Below are 14,361 nucleotides of genomic sequence, written 5' to 3' on the forward strand. Positions count from 1 at the left end.
CGACATTATGATAGTGTGCACATTTTATGCATAGCAATGCCCTTTAATTGCACACAGGATACTACATAATTTCCCGCCCGATGCATAAGCACACCGTCAGCAACCGATACTACAAATAATCAATAGCTATGTGTAATGTGATGATGAATGGAAAAGAATGTGTAATTAGAACATCCTTTCTCCGATCTTATTTTTTCATTGACCAGCCGTGCGTAAAAGTAACATCCCCATCCACGAGTATTGTTCAACTTACGCACACTCCAACATCAAAAAGGATACAATTAGGGAAGCACATCATGCAGTAATGCTTACCAAGTCAGATTTTATTACTACCCAAGCATAAAACATTAATTTTAACACACTGACTACTCTTATGCAATGTGTGCTTCATGAAAAGCGGAATACATAGCCTTAATTATTGGCGAGATTTGCCTCTATTACGATAATTCAGAGGGTTCCTTTAACTAGGTGTGCATATGATTTATTTACATTCGCTTTTCTTTCCTCCAAAACCTTTTCCTCCCAGGTTGGCGGGAGGGAGAGGTCTCTGTCATGGCAACATCAATGATTTTCTCATGTCATAATTATCGTTCCGTAAGAAAGCGCCTTTGGGCCCAATGGCGCATGTTACCTAGTCTTCAATATAATAAAACCGGAAATTTGAAACTACTACTGTACAATGGCTTAAAGATTATAAGCAAGATCAGATAATACAATGTCTACTGGCAGTGTACCAACTACATATTTTCGCTTGCCAGGAAAAAAGTTACATAGTGCGTGGTGGTACTGCGTGCATTACAGTGGTTCCTCGTTTAATTTCACTCTCAATAAGATAAACCCTCAGTTATTTCAACTTTTTCCTACACCCTCTTTAAGCATATAACACTGCTTGAATCACACTCTTTTTGTGTCAACCTCAGTAGTTTCAAACTTTTTTAGATTCCCTTTGAGGTTGAAATCAAACGGGAAACCACTGTAATACCTGTTTCGACATGCGAAGCAAAATAAGAAAAGTATATATGTTCATAACAACGCTAAACAGTATAAAAGGTTTTATATCATTCATGTGATGCTTCTCGCCGATCAATGGATATTACAGCCATAAGTTTTGTTTAGTATAAAACGAAAATACTGTATAATGGTTTTTTTGTTTCGTACCTGAAATTAATGCACGTATCACATAATATGTACAATATCACGGATTACATCTGTTAAAGTCCCCTCTTCCATAGTTGCTGATGAGGATCAACCTCCAACGCGCGTACAATAACTGTGATCTTCTAATATATAGCCTAGTGAGTCATAATATCGACACCTTTCGAATCGTGATACTCCAATATAACTACCGTGTGTCCCCCCGTCTTTGCAGCTGTTTCGAGTGCATGCACTAACTTGCAACCAACGCCATTGCATCGAGCTTTTGAGAGACCTGGAAATCGACCGAGTATATCCAAACTACTATCATCTTCGGATGAAGCTACTGTAAACGTGTAGATCCGATCCGGGTTTCCTTATCATCATTCCCTACCTTTGATACCTTCGCCAGTATTGATATCGAATTAGCGTCGAGTAATTCAAAAATACGAAGTAGCTTCACTGTATTGCATGAAGAATCTCAGTAGTATAGCTCCATGTAATTCCGAGACTTCGACGCTCACAAAGTTTTTGTACGGACCTCACCACATTTCTGAATGTTTTTTGGAACACTGGCTTGCCGAATGCTGTTATCGGTGTAGTTCGATAAAGCAGTACCGTCAGCGATCATTGGCAAGACAAAGGAGGGGAGTAAATTGAATTGGCGTTTACTTCAAAACTAATAAATAAAAGTAAAGCGCATCATAATTTCGAATCATCGCTAGCACAAAACAACTCGCCTATACAAACCTGGCAAACTTGGCAACATTGGCGCCGGTGAAAGCTATTGGAGATAAGAGGTATTAATAACTTGACGGGATAACTTGGTATAATCTTAAGCAGTGATGGTACATTCCATATTCAATCTATTTATGAGTACTACTAGTATACGTGTATCAGTAGCAGTAATGTTGAGAGACAGTAGCATGAGAGATTGGTGGCAAGACCCAACAAGTTGGATTATGTAACTTCCCTAATGAGCTTATGTACTGGGCCTTTTATACTGCAAAGAAATCAAGGCAAACATCATTTAGTTTGGGTTGGCGATCTGGTTCGTGTATATGTGAATATGGGGATGGTCTGTTTGCTTTGCGATACGGTTATTTATTTTGCCACCAGCAATTTGCAATCATTGTTGGTATAGTCGTGAAGGTAAACCAGCTGTATTGTTTTTGAGAGCACACATGCGAATGCACAGCCTACGGTTTTCTCGACGACTCAAGCACAAAAAGGCTCATTTGCAACTACATAACTGCTCCAGAGAAAGCACCAACAAGTACCAAGCGCAATGGCAGTAGGAAGATGTAAAAATAAAGATCGCGTTTATTACAATCGTCACTCGATCTGCCCAATAGTTACAATTACATTATTTAAGAAAGTACAATAAGAAACCAAGTTTATTTGATGTTGCCTGACAAGTCGACCGACTTTTATGAATCCTTCGTTCCTCAAGGGAGGTTGCCCTCCCTTGTTCCCCGCAAGCCTCAGTTCCCGGCAGAACCTACACCTCTCCCTTTCTTGTCCACAAGCCTCAGTTCCCGACAGAACCTACTCCTCCACAGTTCCTACAAATAAAAGAATATGATAGCACTAAGGTCTGTCAGCGGCGAACATATACGTACCTCCACAAGGGAGGTTGCCCTCCCTTGTTTTCCGCAAGCCTCAGTTCCCGTCGGAACCTACACCTCTCCCTTTCTTGTCCACAAGCCTCAGTTCCCGACAGAACCTACTCCTCCACAGTTCCTACAAATAAAAGAAATATGATAGCATAAAGGTCTGTCAGCGGCGAACATATACGTACCTCCACAAGGGAGGTTTGTTTTCCGCAAGCCTCAGTTCCCGTCGGAACCTACACCTCTCCCTTTCTTGTCCACAAGCCTCAGTTCCCGACAGAACCTACTCCTCCACAGTTCCTACAAATAAAAGAAATATGATAGCACAAAGGTCTGTCAGCGGCGAACATATACGTACCTCTTTGCACACACTCTCGCTTTCAGTTTTTGAGGAAGATAAAAAACCAAGATGAAACTAAGAACTTTGCAACTGTACAAAAGATGAGCAAGAGCCGGTCGTGCACGACTAGCTCCCTTCAACTATGTACACCCACAGGGCCCCTCGTCCTAGATAAAAAAAAAGAAAGGTAAAAAGTGATAATGAAAGAAACACTGCAAATGTACAAAGATGAATAAGAGCCAGTCGTGAACGACTAGCTCCCTTCAACTATGTACACCCACAGGGACATTCGTCCTGGATAAAAAAAAAGAAAGGTAAAAAGTGATAATGAAAGAAACACTGCAAATGCACAAAGATGAATAAGAGCCAGTCGTGCACGACTAGCTCCCTGCATCTTTATACACCCACATTGTAAATGCACAAAGATGAATAAGAGCCAGTCGTGCACGACTAGCTCCCTTCAACTATGTACACCCACAGGGCCCCTCGTCCTAGATAAAAAAAAAGAAAGGTAAAAAGTGATAATGAAAGAAACACTGCAAATGCACAAAGATGAATATGAAGACTAAAGAAAAGAATAAAGGGCAAAACGCGCAGTCGATTCTTTTTTTTTTGTGATCCCGATAAACAAAATGACGGAGCTTAGAAATTTTTTTGACACTACTACCCTAAGGAGCCAGTGAACTGCAGCAATGTGAAGAAGTGTCTTGATGATAATTATCGTCGTAGTCTGACGACTGTCATGCTAGTGTCTTTTTCTTATGGTGCGTATATGTTTGTTTCACTATGCGGCTCCGCTTGCCGTGCTCCGCTCTGATCCCAATCATTGTCGGCGACGGGTCTGTGCGCTTTAGTGGAACAAAGAACCGGCGATATAAAAAGAGTAATTTTTTCATTTACCGTTGGCCAAACTGTGTGTTAAGCTGAAGCACCACAGCAGCTTTATGCTTGTATGGATCGTACAGTTTACGTGCATAGAGCGCTCGTTATTCCTAATGATATCTCAACGGATGCAGCCCTGCGGTCGTCAATTTAATGAGTAAAAGATCCTTTAATCAATATCTGGTAGAATTGGATATCCTGGAAACCAAAAACTAAATAGGAACCGGCGAGTGTGAAGATGCTGAGAAGCATTTGTATAACAGCAGCCAATATGTGAGGTGAACGGATTGCTGGTGTTACTGCTGGCTCAGTTACAGGCGCGATTATTATTGTGTGTGCCCTCGTCAAAACGACGATCGCGTCAAGTCAGTACCCCAGCGCGCGAGTTTGAACAGAGTCGAACAGAAGACGGCAGCAGAGGACGACCTCGAAGCTGTGGGCGTGTGATACGCAACGCCATTCACAGTAACCATAGACTTCAAAGCACAGTATTTGGTAGCGCTCATGACAGGTACAGCTGTGGGTCGCTCGTTGTCACGTTTAGGCAGTATGGAGAGCCAGGATTATTTGCTTGGTGGTTCTCAACCAGGCATGTCTAAGTGATCGCTACAATGACCACCACTGCCTTCATCAGCAACTACAGGTATGACCGGTGCTGCTGGAGCTGGCGAACTGGCTGTTGCTACATACAACAGCATTAGAAACCGGCAACCCAAGATGTAAGAACAGTCTGTGGATCCCGCAACACTTGAAGATCAACAGTACTATGACAACCTGGCTATTGGACATTTTCTCCGACGCATGCTATTGCGCATAACTATGACAACAATGGAGTTCAGACAGGACAACAGCAGCAGCAGCAGGAGCAATATGATCCATGTCGACCCAATCCACATGCTAGCTGGTTGTCTCAAGCATCTGCTATCAATGCTTTCGATACAGCAACTACATACAAGATACAACTACGCCAAGCTTCTGCAGCAATTCCATCAGCCGAACGACCTCGTACTACTGTCATCCGCGAATCCACCTATAACAATCTCCATGCACCCATCTTCCATGTCAGTGCTCTGCCGGATAACAATACGGTACCAGCTGGCGGTGGTGCCTATGTTCCAGAATTTGTACCTACTATCCATGATCAATCACGTCAATCACCTGAGATGGATGCTTTTGGAGGCAACGGCGGCGGCGGTGACGGTAGCAAGCGAGGAAGCTGGCTCGTGAAGGGAATTGCAGTACGATGGCAGCAAGGGTCGGCAACGGGCGCACATGCATCTGACATCACAACAACAACCGATGCAAGCAGTGTCAATAATGATCGTTCTACCTGACGAGTCTAAGCAGCAGAGACCTTAACGCATTCAAACAGATTTTGACGATAACAGCAATATTAGCAAAAAAAATAGAATGTTATGGGACGACGCATTAGCTAGCGCTGGAGGTAGTACAGTAGCGCGCTCAGCTTCAACAGCATCGACCAACCCATTCCGTAGCAGCAAGTCTGATAGTGTCATTTCAGCCTTACGTATACCACCTATTCAAGAGTATGCTTGGTCTTTGGAGGACCATGATACCATGTCCAGTGACGATAACCCTGTCGCCACTATCAAAGGAAACAGCAATATGATACCTCGCCAACAATGCAGCAGCAGCACCATCGATAACCTGTTCATCGCAATAACACAAGCCAAATTTAATTACATAGACAAAGTTTTTAATGCAATGATTTTTCATTTTGTAACAATATTTTTATTATGTACAGTAGAAGCAGGCCCTTCTTTTTTATTTTTGGCAAACGTATCATATAAAATCATTTAATGCTTATTAAAATCTTATTCTTCATAGATTAACTAAGTCTTCTTTACAAATTACTACTGTAACAGTTACAATAATAATGATATGTAATAGTATGGCTAGGTATATGACAGCAAATACATTGCATTCAAGAGATATCGTACCATGAGCTCTCTAGCGGTGTTATTCTTCCAACTTGAACGTTTATGCGACCCCAAGTAGCAAGCATTTTCGAAGCCCTTCCTTGACCCATGGTTAAACAACTATCCAGATCCATGAATGCACATCGATGACGGAGGCAAAAAGTTTCGAGACTAGTCGCATTCTCGATGATAAACGATAGACACTCGATACTAATCGAACAATCAAGCTCCAGCTTTGTTAATTGATCCCCATAAAACCAGATAAATTCTTGCAGTCTTTTGTCGCTAAAATGATAAGATCCTGCAACACGAAATGTAGTCAGCCGAAGGCACGTTTGCATTAATACTTCCAAGAGACGGTCCGATACGTTATGTCGACGCGATTCCTCTTCATCGTCATCATTTTTATATTCTGGCTTTTTTTCTTTTCCTTGAAACTCGATTTCTTGTGTCTGTTTTCGCTTTTTGCTCTCTGTTTCTACTTTACGAGCGACAGCATTTTGAGGAGGAGAACGAGGATGACAGGAAGGTTCTTCTCGCAGGGTGAAATGATCACGTCGATAGGTGAAGCTCTCCAGCATCGTGGAAGAAGAAACGATAAGGTAAATAATCCGATCGATATCGTATGATGATTTGCTCGTCGTTCCTCTGCCCAAATGCATAGCAAAGTAGCGCAAGTCATAAAAACTTGTAAAGCGAGTGTTATAGTCAAAAAATTGTGGCCAGACAACATTCTTGGCTGGGTAAAGACTTTCAAGGAAAATCTTTCGGAATGAGCTTTGTAAATGGGTCACGCCAATGCCATCGGGGGTCCAATGTGGATTACCGGTAGCTCGGCGCCCTTCTTCAATAAGGATCAAGTGTTGTGGCCGCATGTGCATACTATAAAGAGTTCGTCGATGCAAATGATACGATTGCAACTCTGACGAAGACGTTGGCGATGGCGCGGTGGTTGTTGTTATTCCGTTCGTCGTTCCTGGTGGATTACCACAATGGTTGCTACTACCGAGGACCGTATCTGCTCTGCCTCCGTCTGCCATGATCAATACGTGGAGGTATTTAAGGTATCTGACACAATATTTGAGAATATCAGCGTGGCCTAACGTGGTAGTAAGTGGGTTCAGTATTACATGGGTGAGGTTGTGGCTCTTCTGAAGTAAATCCATAACATGATCCGCGGCGGTGTTATCAACGATATGGTATAATCGTAAAGAGGCGAGATGCATGTAGACAGCAGTTGGGTCCAAGTATCGAGGTTCATGTGGATATTGACGTACGATGTTGATATTTGGAGTCAGCGGCCATTGTCTTTTCCGTAATTCTTTCTCGTCGACAGAGATCACCGCAAACTCCAAAAGCTGCCGGCAGTGTTGCAGAATTCTGGTAGTTATTATCGTCAACATTTTCAATGACATGTCGAAAGGATTGACAAGGACGATGCGCTTTAAGCTGTTGGCACTTTGCCGGAGGATATTATCGAGTCGATACCGAAAAAGATCAAAGGTCAGACCATCAATTTCTGATTTGTGCAAAGGCGAAAACATACAACGAGATCTCTCCGTATCAGTCAACCACCACCCAACGGTAATAAAGGAAAAACACGGGTTTGAAGTAAGTACCTAGCTCCTCCAAATGTTGAAATGGTTCTTCGCTGCTGTTGATAAACGTTAAGCAGAGTCGTAGATTATCGTGGTTCAGCCTAGCGTGTCTAAGACTCTGATGAGATAACGGATGGATGACTTGCTGGGCAAAGGTGTCTGGTAGCAGCATATCTCGTATACATGTGTACCATTGTTCTGAGACTTTGATACATTCGATCAAGTCTTCTTCGGCTGTAAGGTGTTCAAAAACTTGTTGCCATATTTTAATTGGCAGCTCGTCGGCTGACAGTACCCTATTTTCACTTGATAGCGTGTTGTTTGACGATAGTTCACTGAGGCTATGTTCGCGGTACTTGTGTATGTGCAAGGCCCTGAGTAAGTTTATGCTGCATATTTTTTTGTTACTTTAACTGTGTATTAACCTCACCGTAATCAAATTTTCTTTCTCGATATTTTTGTTCTTTTGTCGCCTTCTCGAGAAAAACTTCTTCATTGTTGCCACAGTTGAATCACAGTATAATAGTAAGTATTCTTTTACTTTGATGATTGTTACCGAGTGGGTGAGAAAAGAAAGAAGACAAAGCTCGAAAAAAAGAACAACAGGACCTTTCACGAAAGCTTTGCTTTGCAAGATGCATTTCCTTTTTTTTTATCTCATTGTTAAGCACAGCCGCCTCGTGTGCAACCGTGTGATCCACATGATTGTAGATAGAGAAGAATAATGGGCCATTTCCATGCAGTCGTGGCACTGACATGCATAGTTTTGCATAAACAACGCGACAGATGGTGCTCATCCGATAACCTGGCTGAATCTGATAATCAAAACACTTTTAGGCATTAAGGAACTATTTAAACTATCATTATAAGCGAGAAGTGCACTGCTATTATATACCGTCGCAGCGAGAGACAACAGCAATAAATTAGCAATGATTTAGAGAAGTGCTCGCCAATTACCTGAGTAAGTGCATAATGTTCTTTAGTCGTCAATTAGACAAAGGTACGTACTGGACCTTGATAGCTTGTAGTTTGGAGTGAGCAGCAAGGAGCGATTCGATCTGTCCTGCTTGAAACAAAGATTGTGTCACCAGAGATACCCTGCAGGCCCGCACCCACTATTATCAACGAACAATTCCTGCGGAGCCCCAATCCATTTCGACAGCAATACCCAAGTACTTGTGGAGTAAAAAAAAAGATGGAAAAAAATGACACGGTGGAGTTGCCCGGTGAACGCTCCGGCACTGTAAAGGCAGGTAGATCACCTCTAAAGGCAGCAACAGCAACCATAGGCCGAACCTCTTGCATTGCCTCTTTTAGACCATAGTTCAGAAATAAATAAAAATACTCGTTAGTCTCTTTGGCCCCTTCCTTCTCTTTCTTTTTCCATACATCTCTTTCGTCACCTCCATTCCACACACCCCCATTCATACAATGCTTCGATCGGTGATTGCTACTTCCGTCAGACGAGTTACACGTCCTGCTGTGTACCAGGCTTCGGTACGTATACTATCAATGCTCAGTTATCCAGACTTGTTCGTCGTCGTCGATTTGTTCTCTAAATATGTTCAATATATATGATAGCGCTCCTATGTTTTCCCTGCTGGTCAGCGCGAGTTCTTGAACGAGCGTCTGGAAAAGAACGACCCTGAATTGTTCAATATCATTGAAAACGAAAAGAAGCGTCAACGCGAAAGTGTTGACTTGATTCCCTCTGAGGTAAAGATTTGATTGTTGGTGGTCAAAGAAATAAACAAGGCACAATGGAGACGTGAGTAATTAAAAAAAAATTGCGTGTATAATGTATAGAACTTTACCTCCCGTGCTGTCATGGATGCTCTTGGTAGCGTCATGCAAAACAAGTACTCTGAAGGTTACCCTGGTGCGAGGTAAATGTTCTGATGCGATGAGTTGGTTCTTGGACCCTACAATGATAGATGGGGTTAAAAGGAAACAGATGACGGAAAAGGGAGAAGCTCATACGCGATTGCCAATGTTTATTAGATACTATGGTGGCAACGAGTTCATCGATCAATCTGAATTGCTTTGCCAGAAGCGTGCTTTGGAGGCCTTCAGCCTTGAAAACGACAAATGGGGTGTGAACGTGCAGGCACTTTCCGGCGCACCTGCCAATTTGTACGTCTATGGTGCTCTCTTGAAGCCACACGACCGTCTCATGGGTTTGGATCTTCCCCACGGTGGCCAGTAAGTACAATAGTAAAGCGTAATTTTCTCGGGATTCTCTTCTAGTAATTTTTCACATTACTGATTACTGTGACTATTATCATCAAAAGTTTGTCCCATGGTTACCAAACTCCAACCAAGAAGATCTCGGCTGTCTCTTCATACTTTGAAACCTTGCCTTATCGCTTGGACGAAACGACTGGCCACATTGACTATGATGCTCTTGAAAAGAATGCCTTGTTGTACCGCCCCAAGATTATTGTGGCCGGTGCCAGTGCCTACGCCCGTAACATCGATTACGCCAGAATGCGCGACATTGCCGACAAGGCTGGCGCTTACTTGATGGCTGATATGGCTCACATTTCAGGTAAAGTGACACTGAGAAAGGATGTGAACGTTTTGATGATGTGTGACGCGATGGGCTAATTTACGATGAAATGCTATAGGCTTGGTTGCTGCTGGTGTGTTGCCCGGTCCATTCGAGCATGCTGATATTGTTACCACCACCACCCACAAGTCCTTGCGTGGTCCCCGTGGCTCCATGATCTTCTTCCGCAAGGGTCTTCGCAGTGTCGACAAGAAGGGCAAAGGTATAGTGTCGATGGAACGAAAAGAAATGAGAAAATAATATTGATTCGGAACAAACATGGTCAAATTTTTTAGAAATCTACTATGATTTGGAAAACCCCATCAACCAATCCGTATTCCCTGGCCACCAGGGTGGTCCCCATAACCACACCATCTCTGCCTTGGCTGTCGCTTTGAAGCAGGTCCAGAGTCCCTTGTTCAAGGAATACCAGGTGCAAGTTTTGAGCAACAACAAGTCGTTTGCCAAATCCTTCCTGGATCTGGGCTACGACCTTGTTTCCGGCGGCACCGACAACCACTTGTTGTTGGTCAATCTGAAGCCCAAGAAGATCGACGGTGCTCGTGTCGAACGTATTCTGGAATTAGTTAACGTTGCAGCCAACAAGAACACTGTTCCCGGCGACAAGTCGGCCCTGATCCCTGGTGGTTTGCGTATTGGTACGCCTGCCATGACCAGCCGTGGCTTGAAGGAACAAGACTTTGACAAGATTGCCTCGTTCATTGACCGTGCTGTCAAGATTGCCATTGAGGAAAAGGGCAAGGTGGAAGGCAAGAAATTGGCCGATTTCAAGAAGCATATTGGTGACGGTAAGCACATCCAGGCTGTCCAGGATCTCAAGAATGACGTCGTTGCCTTTGCTTCGGAATTTCCCACTGTCGGTTTCCACGAATCTGAAATGAAGTTATAAGCAAAAGCTTTTGATCGTCCGTACCTTTTTATTGCGTTCTTCCCATGATTTTATTATTTAAAACTTAGCATGATTTCAACACCAACATTTACAACATTTCCTATTCCTTCTCCTGTTTCAACACTTTTTATTTTGCATGTACATACTACAAATATATAAACTTTCTTATAATGATGACAAACAAACTTTGTGTATATTACAAATCATATGGGGGCCGTGCTCTCGCCAAAGGCTTGTATATTAATCATTAATGATACATCCTATTGTTCCCTTTCCGCTGGTATTTGTAAGGTTACCCGAGATAGACCGATACTTGATTGCCATGTCGATCATTCAAGTCTTAAAACCTCGTTATTGTCAACCTTCTGAAGAAGTTAATGTGTCTTGATGCTCAAAGTCTCACAGTAGTGATAGTAGGACGTAGCTGCTGTAATCGTGATTAGGGATACATAGCGGCTCATACTTGTATTGATAAAAGCAGCAGCAGAGTTGCGATGCTCTAATTGTGCAAATGGATCTGGAAAATTGTGACTAATATATTGCTTGACATTCGGTTACTGTATGTACTTGTTACATCACAGCGACTCGGAGAGCTAGGGCGCTGTAGCATTATAACACTATCCTGTTTGAAAGGTGGTTCTTTCTTGATTTTGGATATTGCTATGTAGTGAGTTTCTATAAGAAGATATGGTCAAAGAGAGCTGGCCTTTTTCATACAGGACTCACTCAGCCAAGTCCTCACAAGATATGATCAAAGACAAAACGCTTTGGATGGGGCTGAAACATGATGTGTGCGCGAGTGTGCGTGCAAGGAACGGGACTTGCCCGCCAAAAAAAATAGGTTTGAAAAGGGTGAGAGAAAAAGGGCAGCAGGGCGTTTCATCCATTATAGGATAAATCCTGCCGACCAGGGGCTTTCTCTCTCTCTTTCTTCTTCCTTTTCTTTCCCTCCTCCTCCCACTACTTTCATTTATATAATTATTCTCTTCGAACCATGGATTCTAGGACAATCTATGTCTCTGCGTCCTTATTTTGCTTACCAGTACTTGCGTTGTGCTTTGTACTGTGTTTACCACTCATCGTTCTGCTCACAGGTACGTACAAACAACAGCAGTACACATACGACAAAACGTTTCGTACACAGTTTGAAAAAGAAGCTGCGCTGACACATAACTCGTCGACAATCATAACAACGATAATAGCTAATTTGTACGTATGTGCATGGGCGGCTTACTTGTACGAACACAGATCGGAAGCACCATCATGGATGCAACTGCTACGCCACCTACCCTGTCTCCCGTCGACTGTATTCCGCATCAACGCCAGTCTGTTACAACTCGCTATGACCTACATCAAACATATACCCACACTCTTTATCTATCTAAAATGGCGATATTGGACCATGCGATCGCGGATGGCTCGTATTGTAAGGTAACACCATCAATTTTTGATAAACGGACGAGCGAACAATGACATAGGCTTCAAAGCCATCATTGCTGTTATGAAACAGTCTAAGCTCATGCATGCGGTGTACACATTTTTTTCTACACCATGCGCTTACACACAAATGTAAAACTGAAAACAATATGTTTGTATGCAAGGCGTCGCGTGGTGTATTCAAAGGCCGATCCCAAAACATGCCAACTCGATGTGTACTATCCCGATACAACTGCTCCACAAACGCCCATTATTGTCTTTGTTCACGGATCGGCGACATCACTACCGAATCATCGGACATACTATACCTTGTTTGCCAACACCCTCAGAGAACTCGGATATATTGTCGCAGTGCCCAATTTCAAGCACGAAGGGCATATCAAATTAGCCATCAAGTGGGCTTATCGACATGCATGCGAGCGGCAATTGGACCCAGAAATGATTTATGTGCTGGTCAGTGATAGGAGTGTCATTAAGACAGCAAAAGATGGGAGATGCAGCATGATTAAAATAGGATGAACTGCAACTAACAAAATAAAACAGGGTCATGGTACCGGGGCGCACAAGGTTGTCCAGATTGTTTTAAGTGATGCTTTGAAAAAGGCTAAATGCTACACGAACGCCCTTCCTAGTGGCACCGACTCGGACAACAGCGGAAAGCATGACCCGTCAGCTGCTGCTGCTAGTACAATAAGCTCTTTGAATAACGACGATCACCTGTATGACTTTTTACCTCAAGTAGAAGGCCTGCTATTGTAAGTATCAATCATTCATAGTAGTAGTTAGCAGCAGTTAAGATGACTCTAGGGGCTACTAACTCATAAAAAACAAAACACAGATTTGCAGGCATCTATGATCGGAACGGAGAATCCGATAATAGTCATCATAATAACCCGTTACAACTGATCAAGGAGAACAGGCAACTGTTTGAAACATCGCGTGACCTGATTGATTTCTTCCCGCGCATCTTGTTTGTTCATGGTGACAAGGATACGACTGCATTGGTCGAAGAGTCCGTCGAAATGTATAGCTTATTGGGCGATGTGCTGCCCCCGGATCGACGCGAAGAGGTGGATGTGCGTATGCGATTGTACAAAAAGCTCAATCATACTCAGTGTATTACAGGTAAAATAATACTACGACTCCAATAATCTACACTGGTTAACCGCTATAACCCTTTTTTTCACTCCTGGTTAATTAAAATCTGCTTTGGCTTTTTACAGCACTTATGCCAACTCTAGGCTCATACGATCGCATGAACAAATTACTTTGTCGAGATATCAAGGAGTTTATTGATCCGCCTACTTCACAACCACACCAACAACAACAAGATCTACATGAATAAAAAAAAAGTTTCATACATTGTAACGTTTGTACACTAATGAGCGAGAGAAAAAAAAAGTTAAATAAAAGTAGTGGCTTGATAGAGTGGTTTTTAGCCGAGGTTGCTGTGGACTGACCTTCCCTATATACAAAAAGGTAAATTGTCTGATATGATGTATCGAATTCCTCCATCTCCTTACGTGGTAGCTATTGCTATTGAGAGTTGCCATGTACTACTACTACTGCAAGGACTCACTGAATAATTATATAACTTGAAACAATTTGAAACATTTACTTGTGATAATTCCTCACATTTATCTACTATATATGCATAACAGCCAGGAATTTTTTGATGTGGTGCCGTAGTACAAAAGAGGAGCACGTTGCTAAAGAAAAAAAGACAAGAAGGGGAACCAGTATGTACTTGAGCCAGCGACAAGAAGACCAGGTGTACCAAGAGAATAGTCATCCATATGTAGCATTGAAGAATCTATATAAATCATAAGCACGCATGCCTGTACAGGCATAATAACAAACCCACTTCTCCCTCTCGTCTCAACAAAAAGAATAAGCGCATACTTTCCTGTAAACAAGACAATAGACCAGCCAAGTAAGTATGCAGGAACTCTTGTCAAC

The 14,361-nt window shown here is 42.7% G+C and overlaps 4 protein-coding genes across 4 annotated transcripts; 3 read left to right on the forward strand and 1 right to left on the reverse strand.

The window, feature by feature from the left end:
- Window positions 1-4,580: 4,580 nt before the first annotated feature.
- On the forward strand, window positions 4,581-5,303 carry BDB00DRAFT_868274 (uncharacterized protein; the record flags this gene model as incomplete). Its single annotated transcript, XM_053126451.1, has 3 exons — window positions 4,581-4,612; window positions 4,687-4,730; window positions 4,804-5,303. The coding sequence occupies 3 exons, from the start codon at window positions 4,581-4,583 to the stop codon at window positions 5,301-5,303; spliced, it is 576 nt and encodes a 191-aa protein (XP_052983939.1).
- A 439-nt stretch (window positions 5,304-5,742) lies between these two features.
- BDB00DRAFT_803581 (uncharacterized protein) lies at window positions 5,743-8,229 on the reverse strand. Its single transcript, XM_053122032.1, has 3 exons — window positions 7,938-8,229; window positions 7,529-7,862; window positions 5,743-7,428 (listed from the first exon to the last, which is right to left on the reverse strand). The coding sequence occupies exons 1-3, from the start codon at window positions 8,001-8,003 to the stop codon at window positions 5,915-5,917; spliced, it is 1,914 nt and encodes a 637-aa protein (XP_052983940.1). The 5' UTR covers window positions 8,004-8,229; the 3' UTR covers window positions 5,743-5,914.
- Window positions 8,230-8,732: 503 nt separating this feature from the next.
- On the forward strand, window positions 8,733-11,150 carry BDB00DRAFT_803583 (serine hydroxymethyltransferase). Its single transcript, XM_053122033.1, has 7 exons — window positions 8,733-9,004; window positions 9,089-9,223; window positions 9,314-9,393; window positions 9,509-9,709; window positions 9,799-10,055; window positions 10,135-10,278; window positions 10,352-11,150. The coding sequence occupies exons 1-7, from the start codon at window positions 8,939-8,941 to the stop codon at window positions 10,963-10,965; spliced, it is 1,497 nt and encodes a 498-aa protein (XP_052983941.1). The 5' UTR covers window positions 8,733-8,938; the 3' UTR covers window positions 10,966-11,150.
- Window positions 11,151-11,887: 737 nt separating this feature from the next.
- Window positions 11,888-14,215, forward strand: BDB00DRAFT_803586 (Alpha/Beta hydrolase protein). Its single transcript, XM_053122034.1, has 7 exons — window positions 11,888-12,059; window positions 12,168-12,396; window positions 12,567-12,855; window positions 12,946-13,157; window positions 13,241-13,527; window positions 13,626-13,881; window positions 14,064-14,215. Exons 1-6 carry the CDS (start codon window positions 11,960-11,962, stop codon window positions 13,745-13,747), a joined length of 1,239 nt encoding a protein of 412 aa, XP_052983942.1. The 5' UTR covers window positions 11,888-11,959; the 3' UTR covers window positions 13,748-13,881; window positions 14,064-14,215.
- Window positions 14,216-14,361: the final 146 nt, after the last annotated feature.

This window comes from Zychaea mexicana (assembly GCF_025766255.1).
Source record: "Zychaea mexicana strain RSA 1403 chromosome Unknown BDB00scaffold_8, whole genome shotgun sequence".
In the NCBI taxonomy this organism is placed as follows: domain Eukaryota; kingdom Fungi; phylum Mucoromycota; class Mucoromycetes; order Mucorales; family Lichtheimiaceae; genus Zychaea; species Zychaea mexicana.

Coding starts and splice junctions, on each gene's coding strand:
- BDB00DRAFT_803581 (XM_053122032.1), bottom strand. CDS start 8,003: ATGAAGAAGTTTTTCTCGAGAAGGCGACAAAAGAACAAAAATATCGAG. Junction 7,863..7,937: donor AGAAAGAAAATTTGATTACG/GTGAGGTTAATA, acceptor CACATACACAAG/TACCGCGAACATAGCCTCAG. Junction 7,429..7,528: donor TCAACATTTGGAGGAGCTAG/GTACTTACTTCA, acceptor TGCACAAATCAG/AAATTGATGGTCTGACCTTT.
- BDB00DRAFT_803583 (XM_053122033.1), top strand. CDS start 8,939: ATGCTTCGATCGGTGATTGCTACTTCCGTCAGACGAGTTACACGTCCT. Junction 9,394..9,508: donor GAAGGTTACCCTGGTGCGAG/GTAAATGTTCTG, acceptor AATGTTTATTAG/ATACTATGGTGGCAACGAGT. Junction 10,279..10,351: donor TGTCGACAAGAAGGGCAAAG/GTATAGTGTCGA, acceptor CAAATTTTTTAG/AAATCTACTATGATTTGGAA.
- BDB00DRAFT_803586 (XM_053122034.1), top strand. CDS start 11,960: ATGGATTCTAGGACAATCTATGTCTCTGCGTCCTTATTTTGCTTACCA. Junction 12,060..12,167: donor ACTCATCGTTCTGCTCACAG/GTACGTACAAAC, acceptor CAACGATAATAG/CTAATTTGTACGTATGTGCA. Junction 12,397..12,566: donor CGGATGGCTCGTATTGTAAG/GTAACACCATCA, acceptor TTTGTATGCAAG/GCGTCGCGTGGTGTATTCAA.